This window comes from Canis aureus, chromosome 3 (assembly GCF_053574225.1).
Source record: "Canis aureus isolate CA01 chromosome 3, VMU_Caureus_v.1.0, whole genome shotgun sequence".
Lineage (NCBI taxonomy): Eukaryota > Metazoa > Chordata > Mammalia > Carnivora > Canidae > Canis > Canis aureus.
The window spans coordinates 46,638,812-46,654,832 of NC_135613.1; the positions used below are offsets into that span (position 1 = coordinate 46,638,812).

At 48.8% G+C, this 16,021-nt stretch overlaps 2 protein-coding genes across 6 annotated transcripts in view; one reads left to right on the forward strand and one right to left on the reverse strand.

Moving 5' to 3' along the window:
* Positions 1–16,021, forward strand: part of USP22 (ubiquitin specific peptidase 22) — a 93,816-nt gene that overhangs the window by 59,476 nt on the left and 18,319 nt on the right. The window contains exon 14 of one of the 2 annotated variants that reach the window (XM_077892301.1): positions 1,622–2,132. The exons of the other annotated variant lie outside the window; for it this stretch is intronic. The gene's annotated coding sequence lies outside the window, so the exon portion shown is untranslated. Of the gene's footprint in view, positions 1–1,621; positions 2,133–16,021 lie in introns of those variants that run through there. 2 annotated transcript variants of the gene reach the window in all.
* Positions 1–16,021, reverse strand: part of TNFRSF13B (TNF receptor superfamily member 13B) — a 33,617-nt gene that overhangs the window by 2,719 nt on the left and 14,877 nt on the right. For 2 of the 4 annotated variants that reach the window (XM_077892304.1, XM_077892306.1), the window contains 2 exons: positions 11,235–11,372; positions 7,590–7,829 (listed from right to left, as the gene is read on the reverse strand). In XM_077892304.1, the coding sequence (XP_077748430.1) occupies positions 7,590–7,829; positions 11,235–11,372 (378 nt within the window). Of the gene's footprint in view, positions 1–7,589; positions 7,830–11,234; positions 11,373–14,571; positions 14,618–16,021 lie in introns of those variants that run through there. The other 2 variants (XM_077892305.1, XM_077892308.1) reach the window with 2 other exon arrangements.

Genomic DNA, 16,021 nt, shown 5'->3' on the forward strand with positions numbered 1-16,021 from the left:
CTGGGCCAGTGTTCTGGGCTGGCCACACAGAGGCAACGAGAAGGACACCACTCCCTACACACGTGCCTCAGAATCCCGAGTTTTATAAAGTGACAGAACTGGCAGGTGCCACCCCGACATTTACAGAGGGAGAACAGGGGCTCTGGGCAGTGCTGTCCTTTGTGCCCCTTGCCCAGAGCTCAGGAAGGCCATGGGGCAGGGGGAAGCAAAGGACCCCCAGCAGGGCACACCCACTATACTCGGGTGCTACAGATCTGGAGACCAAGGCCCTCAGAGGAAAAAGGAAGCAGGGAAGGGTCATAGGGCAGAGGGCAGAGCCAGGAAACCGTTCACATTTCCCAACTTCCAGGTCTTTCTGTCTGTCTACTGCTCCTACTCGCCTCTGACACAAAATGACATCAGATCACTGAATCCACAGGGGAGAGGCCAGCAGCCTTCATTCACGTCTGAGCTGGAATGCCTGGCCGCCAGATTGCTGGGTACAAATGAACTGCCACGTAGATTCAAGGAGAGTCTAAACAGCTCCATAGTTCAGATGTTCTCAGCACGAATTCTAACACCCAAACCTGGCAGCACGTATTCCCGGATGGTCCCCAAAGAACCGCCTCCCATACGTAGCCTCCCTTCAAAATGGCTGGGCTGGGCCTCCCTGCAGCCAGTGGGAGGCAGCAGTGCCCTCTGTGCCCGTCCTGGTCTGAGCCCTCCGAAGGCCTGGCAGCCCTGGCTTCTGCCCAGGGAGAGGTCACGTGGGGAGGAGCGTGGCCCGGTCAGCCCAGCCTCCCACTTGGAGCCAAGCCTCCAAGTGACTCCATCCTCCCACACCACCTGCCTGCGGCTGCACACAAACCCCAAGTGGACACCAGACCTGCCCAGCTGAGCCCAGGAACCCACAGAACCCTGCAAGATAATGAAGGGGTTATTTGTAGGCCACTAAGTTTTTGGTGGCTTTTGGAGGCTGCAGTAGACAAACAGCATGGAGATTGTGCTCCTGAGGGAGTGAGGGGCTAGTCCCCACTGCTCTTCACCCCTTGGCCAGAAGCAGCGATCTGCGGCTTCCCGCGGACCTGCTGGTGACTTGTCCCTAGTACATGCTTCAGAGCCCCCGAACGAGGAAGGGAAGCACAGGTTAAAAGTACAGGTGTCCCATCTATCTCACAAGAGCACCTCGTTTAGTGGTAGTGCTAGGGGGAGAAGTTTGAGGGCCATTTGGCACCATCTACCAACATGGGGAACACCCTTTCCCGATTCCCGTGGATTCCCCAACTTCACTTCCAGGGCCACATCCCACCCACACAGACACAGGGTTTGCTGGAGCTTTGTTCAGAGCCGCAGCCTGGGTCATCCTAAAATGGCCCAATCCCCAAGAGGTATGCAGCAAAAGCAGGAGGTGAGCACTTTGGATGCCAGCAGCGGTGTGAACCACATAAGAAGCTGAAGATGTGCCCTAGATGAGGAAATGTGGGAAGGTAGGTCCCATGCCCAGTATAGAGCCCGACATGGGGCTCGATCTCAAAGACCTGAACTGAGACCAAGAGTCGGACACTCAACCAACAGCCTCCTCGGCGCCCCTCTTCCTTTTCTTTTCTAAATGATTTGTATGTGTGTCATCTATTCAAAACAGAGAAAGGACTCGAAGCTGCTCTGGTCTCCCACATGTCCAAAGGGCCTTGTAAAGGCCGACCAGAAGGCCAAGGAAGTCATAGAGTCCCAGCAGCTGGAGGTCCCATGAACGGGAGAGCCGTCCCCTGCTTCTTTCTGTACCACCTGAATGGGGCCTGGCCCTGCGTCTGGCAGCTGGGAGCACCAAGACGCTCCTGGGGTGGAGGGTGTGTGTGTGCCCTTCTCTGCCCTCCTATGTTCAATCACGAAGGTCTCTTGAGTCACGACCTCAGAAGTTGCCTTCTCTTGGCCCTCAGTGCCCCAAGCCCCACAGGGCAGAGAGGCCTTGCCCCGTCCTTCCCTCTCTGCTGACCCCGGGAGCAAAGGGACACAGTCAAAGTTATCGTGGGGACAGCCCCAGTGGCCCAGCGGTTTAGCGCCACCTGCAGCCCAGGGCGTGATCCTGGAGACCCTGGATCGGGTCCCACATCAGGCTCTCTGAATGGTGCCTGCTTCTCCCTCTCCCTGTGTCTCTGCCTCTCTCTGTGTGTGTGTGTGTCTCTATGAATTAAAAAAAAAAAAAAAAAAAGCAAAGTTATCATGGGTAAAAGGGATGCATTCTCTGTTCTGGTCCCGAAATCCAGTCCTGAGGACACAGCCCCTGGAGGTGCAGGTCCCGAGAACCACCTGCAGAGGGCACCACACACAGCTTCTGGCCGCCGGAGCCAGGCTGGCCCTCCGCTGGGACAGTTTATTTCCAAGCGGGTTTTTGTTTTTGTTTTGTTTTGTTTTACTGCCTTCTAAGCCTTCTCACATCTAAAAATAGAATTTCCCCAGACTGCTGCGGTCCCCGGCTCCGGCTCGGGTGGCCAGGTGGTCAATGTTATGGCTCGTCACGTAGGGGCAGAGCAAAGCGGCCTCTGTGGACCGGGGACCCAGGTGGCACGGCCTCAGATGGATGGAGCTGAGAGCCCTGCAGCCACAACTGCTTGAGTTGAATGTGGCTTTGGACACTGCCCTCAGCTTCCTCAGCCCTCAATTTTCTCTGTAAAATGGGGAATGGGATTCCTGCCAGCATTGCTTGGCATCTGCAAGGTGGTGCAAATAAATGTATACGAGGCAGGTAGGCCTGGGGGGCTGATGCTGCTGCTCATCCCCAAGTGTCCCCACTCCTCCACTGCTCAGCCAGGGAGGGTTGTCTGTAGGAAGGAGGGACCAAGCCTCCTTCCAGCTCCCTCCCCACAACCCTGATTCCTTCCATCCCCCCAAAGAGATGCCCCCTCGGAACCTGCAACTGTGACCTTATTTGGAAAGAAGAAAGTTTGTGTAATTCAGTTGACCTCAAGAAGAGGTCATCTGGATATGGGTGAGCCCTAAATTCAGTGACAGGTGCCCCTATAAGAGGAGAAAGGACGGCCGCACAGTGAGGCCGCATGAGGACCATGAGGACGGAGGCAGGGACTGCGGGGAGGCTGCCTCAGGGCGCCAGCAGCGGGAAGGGGCAAGGAAAGAGCCTCCCCTCGAGCCTTGGAGGGAGCACAGCCCTGCCAGCCCCTCGAGTATCAACCTTCCAGCCTCCAGAACAGCGAGAGAGGACATGTGTGCCCCAGTTTCAAAGCAGCCACAGGACACTAACGCAGCCGGCCCAGGAAGGGACCCACATTGTGCTTTTCCCACCCAACCAGGTCTGTGCCCCCAGATCAGAGCCATGGAGGCCTCCAGAGAGCCCCGGGAGGTCGGTGCATTTATCATCATTGCAGGTGGGGACTGTTAGGCACAGGTGGTCCAGAAGCTTCTCCGGGTCTCCCAGGGAGGTGGGCTGGAATTCAGGTGCTGGCAGGCTGGCATAGCGCCCTGCTGCCAACACGCCCAGAGCACTTAACCTGGACCCCGGGGGCCCGTGGAGAGTCTGGGGGTTCCATGGACGTGGATGAGAAAAACACGTCGTTAACCCCACCGATGGCCCCTGAGATTTAGCCTTTGCTTCCGCTGCACGTGGAGGCTGCAGCCCCACGTGGTATGAGCAGGAGTGTGGCTTTGTCCATTGCGGAACCCGGGGTATCTCTGCACCCCGCGCCGTGGCTTCAGCAGCCTGCGCCGCCTCTGAGCTTAGCGTGGTCTGGACCCGCTGTCCGCATCCAGCCCGCCGCTCCGCCTGGCCATCGGCCGCGTTGCTGGAGGCGCACAGGTTCGTTCTGATTTGTGCAACACCGCGGTAATATTTTGATTTAACGTGTGATTTCATTTAGTATTTCGAGATGCTATCGTGAATAGTGTCTCGACATCATTGGCGTCTCCGTAACCCTATGTGCTTTGTTTGATGCGCTTTAAAATGCTTCGCAGCCTGGCTCCCCGGTGCCGGGTCGTCCCAGAGCCCGAGCAGCTTGCCGTGCTCGACGCCTCCACCCCGGTCCGGACCTGAGGGCCCTTCCGTCGCCCCCCAGCCCGCCATTGCACCGCCCCTCGAGGACGATCCAGGCCCTTGTCAACAGCCCAAACAGCCTCTCGGGGTCCCTTCTGCCTTCGCCAGGGTCCACCCTCCAGGGGCCCCGGGGGATCTCCCTGCAGCCTAGTCCCCACGCTCTGGGCCTGTGGCTGCCCTGCCTCCAGGAACGCGGCAGTGTCCCCAGCCTGGCAGATAGGACCCTCTGTCATCGAGTGTCTGATCCTCCCCCAGGGCCCTGGGTGCTCCTCTGTTCCCTCCACCCTTGAGCCCAGTGCCCACCTGCCTTTCCCTAGAAGCCGAGCAGCCCCTGGCCGTGCCATCTGCTCAGGGAGAGGGGACATTCCCTCCACCTTGCTGAGCCCTCCGAGAGTGTCCCTGAGCTAGCAGCAGGACCCCGTATGTTGATGTTCCGAGCTCCACACTCTGCACCACACCGGGCCAGCTGACAGGAAAATCGAGGGGCTCCCGCCCTCAGTGCCAGTGGCAGATGCCAACCCTACATGTCCCCCTGCACATGGGAACTGTCATCTGGCCACCCCTGCCCACAATGAAACCCCAGCCAGGGCTCCTTCATCATGTCAGCTGTCCAGCTTGCTCCCTTGAATGCCTCACTATGTGGACCACGAGACTTCTATACCCTCTAGGCCAGTGGGTGGTATCATCAATCTCAACATTCAAAGCAGCCACACTTTCTGGTGGGGGTCCCTCCTGCCTCTGCGGTCCCTGCCATCAGGCTGGGAGCCTCTGATGCAGAGATGAAGTGTCATTCTCCTCGGATTTCCCTTCTAGCAGAGATCCTCTTCACGGCACAGCAACTTTACTACTGAGCATCTGTACAGCATTGCTGTTCCCTCTGCCTGGAATACTCTCCCTCCACTTTGTCTCTTAAACACACGTTTTTCTTTTTAAATGAGCAGTTGCCATGTGCTTGGTGGGCACTCATCGATCCTGATGACCGTTCTCTTGTAATCTTCACAATGACTCCGTGAAGATGACCTCATTCTCACAGAACCAAGGCTCAGAGAGGTTAAGTAACTTGCTCAAGGCCCCACAGTTGGTGAGGGATGCAACTGGGGTCTGGCTCCATGGCCTCCAGCATCGCTCTAGTCCTCCTTGAAAGCCCCTCCTCAGAGAAGACTGCCTGCCTTGCCCCCATCGCACCCCTGGTGGGTGACGTTGCCACCATGCACCATGCATGATGAATTCATTGTTGCCTGAGTCTTGTCTATTGTCTGTCTCTCCCATTGGACTGTGACTTCTATGGGGTTAGGGACAGGATCTGCCTTGCTCTTGCCAACTCACCCATGCACAGCAAAGCCTCACAGCGATGTGTCAAATGAAGGAATGATGATCTGGAAAGACTGCACAAGAGATGTAGAGAAGGCTGGAGGTGGGGCCTGGCAGGGATGGGGACTTAGCAGGGGGGATGGCAGGCTTGGGGGAGCTCCCAGAGAGATGGGATCACATTGGCTCCACCGCTGGCTGCAGCCAGAGGCAGCCTGGCCACATGGCATCCTCCAGTCCATGCTCTCAGACAGGTGCACAACTAGCCTTCCCAGTGTGTGGCCCTGCTACTTCCTGCTCATCATCCCCCAAGCCCAGCTCCGGCCCCACCAGCACACCCACATGTCAGAGGAGACCAGAACGGACCCAAACCTCCAGTCATTAAGGCCACAGCAAGACGGTCATTAAGCCACCGAGTCCCTGCGAGGGCATGTGGTCTCCTCGGCTCTGCCATGGTACGAATGGGACAGCTAACGCTGCAGGCTCGGGCATGACCTGTCATGTTGACCCCACTGGCTCCCCACCATGCTCTCACACACCCTCATCCGCACATCCTGAGGAATCTATCCCTGGAGCCAAGATGAGGCTCCCAGATTCTACCCAGTGCCCTCCAGGGATGAGGCTTGGTGGGGAGTCACAAACAAGAATAGCTAATCATGTCCCACGGGCGGCAGGTGACGCTCAGGAAGTGACAGTCCCATGAATGCCACTCTGGGATTTTTGATCTTGCAAAGTGGATACACTTTGGCACCCATAGACCTGGCCTGAATCCCAGCTCAGCATTGCTCATGCACTCATTGTACGACTCTCAGAAATCACTCTGAATTTTGAGGCTCAGTTTCTCGATCTGCAAAATGGCAGAATTGATCTGAAGGGGACCTTAATGCATCAAAGATGGGAAAGTTCTAGGTTTTTGGCTGGAAGAATCCAAAGACATCGCCAAGTGTAGGTTGGACAAACATGGTCACCAGATGCTGGAGGAGCAGGTCTGCCCCCACCCCCAGCCCTACTTCCTGATTCTGTACATCACTCCCTCTTGTATCCATGCCCTTCTGCATGTTAATCTACAGTTCTCAGGAGAGAGAGGCTGTGCTAGATTAAAATCAACCACAAACTCACCATGGCTACAAGTTCTCTATATCTCCTCCCACCAAAAGGTAGCCTCTGTTTTCCCACCCTTGAATCTGATTGGCTTTGCGATTCAGCAGTGAGGATGTAGTGCATGTCCCCAGCCTAGTGACAGCAAGCTTTGTGTTTCTACCTCTTACACTTCTGCCATCATGAGAGGGACATGCCTTGTCAGTCTGCTGGTCCCAGGAATAGGATAAGAGACACATGGTGCAGAGCCACCTCTAGCTGAGCCAACTGAACCCAGCTGACCCCAGCCCAAACCCAGACACATGAGAATTATAAGCCACTGATTTTTTGGGACTGTTTGTTACACAGCAACCACCTACTGACAAGAGAACAGAAAGGAGTAAAAGACCACAGTCTAACCAAGTAGAATTTGGGGATGGGCAACTTCCATTATCAGGGCACATGATACCTGCCCTCCCTTTGGTATCTTGGCACTAGGATCTGGAGCCATGGAAATGAAGTGAAGAAAGTCACAACAGAGGAAAGAAACCAGTCATAGCTCCAGGAGCTTCGGGCTTCTTGTCTCTCCACTGATAGACTGAGAGCAGTGTAACTAAGGCAAGTGTTTATTGATCTACATGGCATTCCTGTCCCATCCTTTCTGACACCACAGAGCAGGGTAGGTAAGCTAAGAGCTGTTTTCTGGGAGGATAATTAGACACTTTCAATGCTCCACACTTAGTAGATGCCCAGTTCAAGGGACCCTTCTCATTACGTCCCAAGTGGCCAATCCCTACTATCAATCGTTTTGTAATACTTCTTTCCTTCTCATTCTTAGGAAGTCCCCATTGTCTTTAAATGGAATCAGAGATCTTGCTCACGAGGTTAGCTCTGCTGGTTATTTTCAGATCTGTGTTTTCAGAACTCATTTAGCCTCTGTTATAAGCTCTCAATGATCAGACCTTTTTTCCTCCTGCATCCTTTGGGCCCACAGACGTCTAGATATTTTGCTTAAAATTTTTTTCTATCCTGAAATGACCCTCCCCTGCCTTCTGGCCATTTGCCTGGACTCTGGACTTCCTGTTTTGCAGACCATTGTTATTTATGCCTGGCACTCCGCATTCCACCCGCTGGGATCCTCAGACACTATGCCAGCCGACCTGGGAGGAGGGGGGGAGCTTACCTGCCTCCGAGCCTCTGTGCTCTGTTCCCTGGTACCTTCCCAAGTTGTCTGACCTGGTTTCAGCTTCCCCAGCTCGCTGTCTCCTGAGCTCTGGTGGGAGGTTCACGTGGCTCCTGAACTTGTTCTCACAGAAATATGTGCATTGCTTGGGGTGACGTCCGCAGATGGAGGCACAGCTGATGCAGTTCCTCAGGAGCTGGTCATAGTAGCTGCCTTCCTCCTTGCGGCAACTGAGTGACTCTAGGAGACAGAAATGAGTGATGCTACTGGGGAAGACCTGCAGGCCCTGTGAAGTTGGCCTTCAAGGGCATCACAGTTTACAAAAATTATGATTCAATTCCCCAAAAGCAATTCCAGAGTAGTGCAACTCCTTTCCCAATATGTAAATGGAAGGCTATACATTGTCCTCTAAGTTCTATTTTAGCTGCAATGTATACATTTAAAAAAAAAAGATATTATTTATTTATTCATGAGACACACAGAGAGAGGCAGAGACACAGGCAGAGGGAGAAGCAGGCTCCATGCAAGGAGCCCGATGTGGGACTCGATCCCTGGACCCTGGGATCACACCCTGAGTCAAAGGCAGATGCTCAACCACTGAGCCACCCAGGCATCTCTGCAGTATATAATTTGACACGTAGTATTTTTCCTGTATCTACTTTCAATGTTTTCAGTTTTCATTATTACTTCGTCTCCGAACTATGGATTACTTGAAAGTGCATTTCTTAGTTTCTAAGCATATAAGAATTTTCCAGTTATCTTTCAAAATTGAAATCTAGGTTATTACATTAAGTTCTTCATTTTCATTAAGTTCTTCATTGCACTTTTCAAACTTCATAAAGGAGAAACATATTTCTTATTAACATAAGGATTGGAGAAGGAAGCTAGAAACCACCTCGGCAGGTTGAGGGAGGAGGCTGGAAAGAAAATGGGAAAGCTCAAAATAATAGTGTTTCTTCTGTATTTTTAAGCCTTTTTATTGATTTATTTGAAAAAGAGAGCAAGATCAAGCGCAGGTGGAAGGGGCAGAGAGAGAGGGAAAAGCAGAGGTGCCTTGCTGAACAGGGAGCCCCATGCAGGACTCAATCCCAGGACCCGGGGATCACAACCTGAGCTGAAGGCAGATGCTTTACTGACTGAGCTACCCGGGCACTCATATTTCTTCTGTCTTAATGAATGAGAATTATAAGAACCTAAACAGCCATCAGTGCCAAAATGCAGAAGCCAAGCAAACTAAAGAAATGAATCACGCTTGCTTTAAAAGAGCAATTTTGAGTGCAAAACAGAAATCTATACTTTCACAGGGCAGGTTTCCCTTATCTTTTTTTTTTTAAGATTTACTTATTAATTTATGATAGACAGAGAGAGAGAGAGAGAGAGGCAGAGACACAGGCAGAGGGAGAAGCAGGCTCCATGCCAGGAGCCCGACGTGGGACTCGATCACGGGACTCCAGGATCACGCCCCGGGCCAAAAGGCAGGCGCTAAACCGCTGAGCCACCCGGGGATCCCCTCCCTTATCTTTAAGCTAAGATTCTATTTATATGAAAATGTGACTCACACTGGAGATTTTAAGGGCACATTTCAGAGGTAGTGAAAGATAGCAGGTAAGAACACAGGCTTCAAGGCCAATCAGATTTGAGAGCATCCTTAGTCTACCACTTGCAGGTTGTAGAGTTTGCATGCCTCAGTTTCCTCATTTCCAAGACAGAGGTAATAATGATATTGACTTCTTTTTTTTTTAAGATTTTATTTATTTATTCATAGACACAGAGAGAGAGAGAGAGGCAGAGACACAGGCAGAGGGAGAAGCAGGCTCCATGCAGGAAGCCTGACGTGGGACTCGATCCCGGGTCCCCACGATCACACCCCAGGTTGCAGGTGGCGCCAAACCGCTGCGCCACCGGGGCTGCCCTGATATTGACTTCTTAAAGTTGCCATGAGGATTTGAGGTTCCTGGCATAATGCCTGATGCATAATAAATAAATGCTGGGTTAATGGAAAGTTTAAGTAAAATATTCATTTGTGCCTTTTTGCAACACAAACACACCAACTCTTACGTCCTTGAAAGAGTAAAGGAAAAGACCAGGAAGATGGTGAAACTGGGACCTGAGGGAAGACTCAGATGGGATCAATGACCTCTTCTTGCCCTGGCTCTGCCCGGGGATTCCACTAAGCCAGAAGTGCCACTCATGAGACGGAGTTGACAGGACAGCAGTGGTGTTCCTAGGGTTTTATGTATGACCTCCTCCCCTCCTCAGGCCCCCATTGTGGCTGTTGCAGGTGGTGTCTGAGCTCCCTAGACCCACCAACTCTCACTACCCAACCTCAAAAACTTCCCCTCTGGGCCTTGGTACTCCCTACTGTGTTTTTCTATGTCCATGCCTTCATCCACACGGGTCCTCCTTCCAGAGTATCCTCCCCCCCACCTCCCACCATCTGACTGCCAACTCTTAACAATTTATCTCAGGTGGCATTTACTCCAGGAACACTTCCCTGTTCCCTAACCCATTAGCCATAGGTGGTCTCTCCCAATTGTAGCATTTTATGGCACTTTATCCTTCTCTGTTGAAATGTATTTATTTCTTCCATTAGACGATGACCCTCTTGAAGGATCATGTCAGTTTCCCATTTTCAAGGGGCTGGAGAGTTCCATGAATATTTGTGGAGTGATACAACAAGTATTCCACTTCATTAATGGATAGTGGTTCGGAGTCACGGTTTTGAAGTCAGAGAGTCCTGGTTTAAATCCACTGTTACACTGTGTGAGCTTGGGCAAGTCACTCAGCCTCTCTGAACTCCACTCAATCAGTATTGATGAATCACTCACTATGTGTCAGGCATTGTGCAAGATTCAAATAAGGAAAAGAACTTGTGGTCCAAAGGGTCAAGACAGACATGAAACAAATGCACACAAAAGAACGTTACGCAAATCATGGGAAGTTCCATCAAGGAAAAGAATAAGTTATGAAAAAAGAACAGTAGACAAAATATCTTTTTCAAGACAATCAGAGAAAATTGGATATAGCCTGAATACAGAGGGTGTTAAGGAATTATTGCCGGGGATGATAAGAGATAAAGGTTGTATTTTGAAGGCTCTTCATGATCTAGTATTTACAGGTAAAATTATATGAATTCTTGGATTTACTTTACAATATACCAGCAAAAAAATGGTTGGGGAATAAAACAGCAGATTTTTAAAGCTGATGATGGGCAGAAATGGATTTATTATGCTATCCTTTCTGCAATAATTCCTATAATAAAAAATTTCAAAAGAAAGAACAGAGGAAAACAAAGGAGGGCCTCATTTCTATTGGACAGGTAGGTAAGACTTCTGACATTTGGCCTCAGACCTGAAGGTTGAGTAAGAGGGAGCTGAGGGAAGAATAACAGGGAAATGCATTCCAAGCATAGGGTACAACATGTGCAAAGGCCCTGAGGCAGAAAAAAAACCCCACAGCATGTTCAAGAAACTGCAAGGAGGCTAGTGTAGCCAGAGCAGAAAGATTGAGGGGTAAAGAGGTGCCATGTTCTACATCTCCTTCTACCATCTCCTTCTCAGCCACCCAAGCGCAATAGGGCCTGGGGGACCTCTAGAGGGAAGGAAGGGGTGATCCAGCCCATGGGGCTCAGGCCCCAGAACTCACTGCAGAATGCTGCACAGGTACGAGGAATCTGATGGCTGCAGATGGGTTTGCAAGAGAGGCACATGTTCAGCAGGGGATCCCAGTACTGTTCTTCAGGGCAGGGCTCCATGGCCATCCCCATCCGCAGGCCCTGTGGAGCTGAGAGGCAGGGAGCATGAGGGCAGCTGGCACCCTGCTACGGGTCAGAACACAGATAGCCTCTCCCACTCACATTCTACTTTGTCTCAGCAAGCAGAGGAGGAACCGGACAAAGCTAGCTTCCAACCCCAGCTGCATCTGCTGGGGGCCTGGGGCAGCCACCTCATTCCCTCGAGCCTCAGTTTCTGTATTTGTGAAATGGCTGTTCGAGGCTCCCTCTCTCAGATTACCTGTGCCCTGCTCAGCCCTGTTCTTTGCCTACTGTGGTTCTTTCTACCACAGTACCTTTGCATAAAATGCTCTTCTTCCCTGCCCTTCTGCTGGCTATTTTCTCCTGATCCTTTAGATCACTGTTTCAATTTCATTTCCTCAGAAAAGCCTGATTCTCTTTCCCAGATTAAGACACACCACTTCTTCTGTGCAGTGATGTGTCCTTCACTTGTCACCGCTTTCACTTCACTTTTATAACTGTGACTATTGGATGCTGTCTCCCCCATTATCTGTGAGCATCATGCAGGCAAGTACTCTAATTTTTTTGTTCACTGCTGGGTCCTCAGAACCTAGATAGTGCCCAGGACATAGTAGGTGCTCATTAAGTGAAGAAAAAGAAAAGCATATCTAGCCAGTGGCTAGCGTACAGCAAGCATTCAATAAATGTCCTTTTCTTCCATTTTTTCTTTTTTACTGAAGTACGAGACACACTCAATGATGTGTGTAAAGTGCACAAATCTGAAGTATGCAGCTTGATGTATTTTTCCATATGTATATACCTGTGTCACTACAGCCCACATCAAGGTATAAGGTATAGATATTTTTTGCACCCTGAAGACTCCCTTGGGTCTCCTCCCCATCCAATACTTCCAGAGGTAACTTGTACTCTGATTTTTATCACTGTCGGTTGTTACTATTGCCCATTCTTGAACCTTTGTGTCCTGTTTTGTTGGCGCCACAAGATATCTGAAACACATCTCAGTTGAGGCTCCATCAGTCATTTGTTTTGTATGCTAAGTCTTCCTTTATATGAATGCATCACTTTTTCTATAATTTTCTGCCTGATTTCATGATACTTGCTTCACCAAAAATGTTTCCTTTGTTTTTTTTTTTTAAAGTTTAACTTCATGTGACGGAAGTTTTTAATTTTTCAATTTTTAAAAAATATTTTATTTATTTATTTATTCATGAGAGACACAGAGAGAGATTGAGAGACACAGACACAGGCAGAGGGAGAAGCAGGCTCCATACAGGGAGCCCAACGTGGGACTAGATCCTGGGTCTCTAAGATCACACCTTGGGCTGAAGTCGGCGCTAAACCGCTGAGCCACCCAGGCTGCCCAGTTTTTCAATATTTTAATGGATTTATTTATTTATTTGAGAGAGCAAGTGAGCAAGAGAACACAAGTGGGGGAGAGGGAGAAGCAGGCCCCCCGTTGATCAGGGAGGACAAAGAGCCGGATATCAGGACCCTGAGATTGTACCCTGAGCTGAAGGCAGATGCTTAATTGACTAAGCCACCCAGGCATACCCCCAAATGTCTCCTTTTAAACATTTTGCAAGGTGCTTGCTTACTCTTCATTGAAAGTAAGCTGGGAGAAGACCAGTGGCTTCTGGTTTAATGTAGCAGCTTAAACACATGGACTTATCTTTCTTCCCTCCTGAAACCCTACTAAAAGGAGAAGAAAAGATACCTGTCCTCAAAGAGAAAGAGAATGGAAAAAAGTTATTGCAGCAGGGGACAGGTGTGAGCAATACTTTGGAATATGGAAGGCATGTGACCTGGGATGACTGACTTTAGTTAAAGGTCTCAGGGACAAGGAAGCTGATTTGAGCCACAGAACTCCAGGAAGTCTCTGGAATTGGAGGTACCAAGTTTAATGACAGTGGGGAATGGCAAGGCAAGACAATGGAAGAAAGACTGGTTGGAAATTTATACAAAGAGGGCCTGACCCCAGGTAAATCCCATCCCAAGCATGTAATGGCCTCTGGAAAACCCAAGCAAAAGTTTGGGGGTCTTCTGAGACACAGCTGAGGGTAGCCATAAGGTCCACTCTCCCCAAAACACAACCTGAGGAGTGCTGTGGCCAGGTTTTTAAGAATGTCTCCTTCCCCATCCTGCAGCCAGCAGGAAATCAGCAGATTCTGAGAAAACTGATCCAAAGGAAGAGGCCTAAAGGCACTGACTGGGAGATTCTCTCAAGAAAATGATCAAGTTTGCTCCTTGACCATCTGACAGCAAAGCTGCTTTATTAACGGCCCTGTTTGTTTACCCAGAACTTCCAATCAGCTCTTTCTGCCTCAGTCTGAGCTGTGAATCAAGAGCCACCTGATCTGAAAGAGAACTCAAACAAAACAAGCAGAAAGAACATACTGGGAGCCAAGAGAGACAATAGGGAGAGAAAAGACATGAAAATTATGGAATTATTTCAAGAGGTTCAAAGGTTGAACTAATGGGAATTCTAGAGAAAACAGATTTCAAAGACATAGCTTCCAGATTCAAAGAGCCAGTCAGATGTCTGATATAATAAAATCTCAAGCCATGACCCATCATCATAGAATTTAGGGGAACCAGAAATTAAGAGCAGATTCTAAAATCTTTTTTGACAATAAGCAGGTTATCCACAGAGTTTTGTGAGGACGTCAATGGACATCTCAAATCAAAACTGGGATGTGAGAGCAATGTCCAGGAAGATGGTAGAGTAGAAGCTCTAGTAATCTGCTTTTCCACCTAACAGCTATCAAGCTGGCAGCAACCATCTTGAAGTAACTGTTTTGGAACTCTGAACTTATCCAGGAAAGAGCTGGATGAAGAGACTGGTGAATTTTTGAAATTTTGGTGCATTTCAGCCTATTTCATGGTGGTGGCTACCATTCCTCACGTATGCAGTGGCGGGGGGTGGGGTGGGGCAGAGTTGCTCATATTGCTGGTCCCCTAGATGGGCAATAAGGACCTTGTTCTACAAATATTGAGATTGTAGATTCTGACTGCTGTTTGCTGCTCTTAGATCAGTGAGGGGCTAGCACACAGGTTGGTGGCCATTGTTTCAACTGCCAACAGCTGAAGTGACTTCCAGGGGACTTAAAGGGGCAGCACTCTCCTCCACTCTTGGGAGCCAGACATTTAAGGAAGTCTTTTTCAGGTCACTGGCTGAGTGCAGAGATAAAGGAACAGAAACTTCAGTGAACACACGGAATAAATACCTACTTTGCAAAAATGGTTTGGAAAAGCCACACATGGACTGCAGCAACCAACAAGCAAGATACAGAAATCCCTGAGGAATGGGAAAATTAGAATTACTACAACGTGATGCTCAAAATGTTCAGTTCTCAAAAACCTTACAAAATATATTTTTAAAAAACAGAAAAATATGCATCACACATTCACAGAAAAAAAGAATTTGACAGAAATTATCCGTGAGAGAGTCTAGACATTGGAAACATTAGTCAAAAATGTTAAATTAACTATCTTAAATATGTTCCATGAGCTAAAGAAAATCATGGACAAAGAACTAAAGGAAATCAGAAAAACAAAGCATGAATGATGTATAAGAATATGAATAAAGAGATAGAGGTTGTAGAAAAAAAAAAAGAAACCAAAACTTGGAAGAAAGTAGGTAAATGGATAAATAAACTATAGTACATCCAAACAGTGGAATTTACTCATCACTAAAAAGAAATGAATTATCAGCCATGAAAACACATGAAAGAATCTTAAATGCATATTAGTAGCTAAAAGAAGCCAAGCCCAAAAGGCTACTGTGTGATTCTAGCTATATGATATTCTAGAAAAGGCAGACCTACAGAAACAGTAGAAAGATGAGTGATTGTCGGGGGTTTGGGGTGGGAGAGATAAAGGAGGGGACTTTATATAGCACTGAAAGTATTGTTTGATACTACCATGGTGGATACATGTACTTATACTTATTTGTGAAATACTATAGAATACACAATACTAAAAGTAAATGTTAGTACAAACTTATGGACTTTGTGTGATAATGATGCATTACTGTAGATTCATCAGTGGTAACAAATGTACCACTTTAGTACAGGATGTTGATAGTATAGGAGGCTGTGCATGTTTGGAGGTATGAGGTATAAATTCTCTGTATTTCCCACTCTATTTTTCTGTGAACCCAAAACTGCTCTAAAAAATAGTCTACTCAGAAATAGAAACAAACACAAATTCTGGAATTGTAAAGTCCAATAACTGAAAGGAAAAAAAAAAAACTTACTAAAGGGGTTCAATGGCAGATTTGCTAAGGCAGAAGAAAGGATCAGTGAACCTGAAGATGAAACAATTGAATTATGTTATCGGAGATGCAGAAATTTTTAAAAATGGGATCCCTGGGTGGCTCAGGCCTGCATTTGGCCCAGGGCATGATCCTGGAGTCCTGAGATCGAGTCCCGCATCCGGCTCCCGGCATGGAGCCTGCTTCTCCCTCTGCCTTTGTCTCTGCCTCTCTCTGTCTGTCTATCATGAATAAATAAATCAATAAATAAATCTTTAAAAAAAAGAAATTTTTAAAAATGAGGAAAAGTGAACAGAACCTAAGGAACTTGTGGGGCCCCATCAAACATGCCACCATAAGTGTAGAGAGAGTGAGAGAGAGGGAATAAACAATATTTGAAGAAATAATGGCTGAGAATTTTTCAAA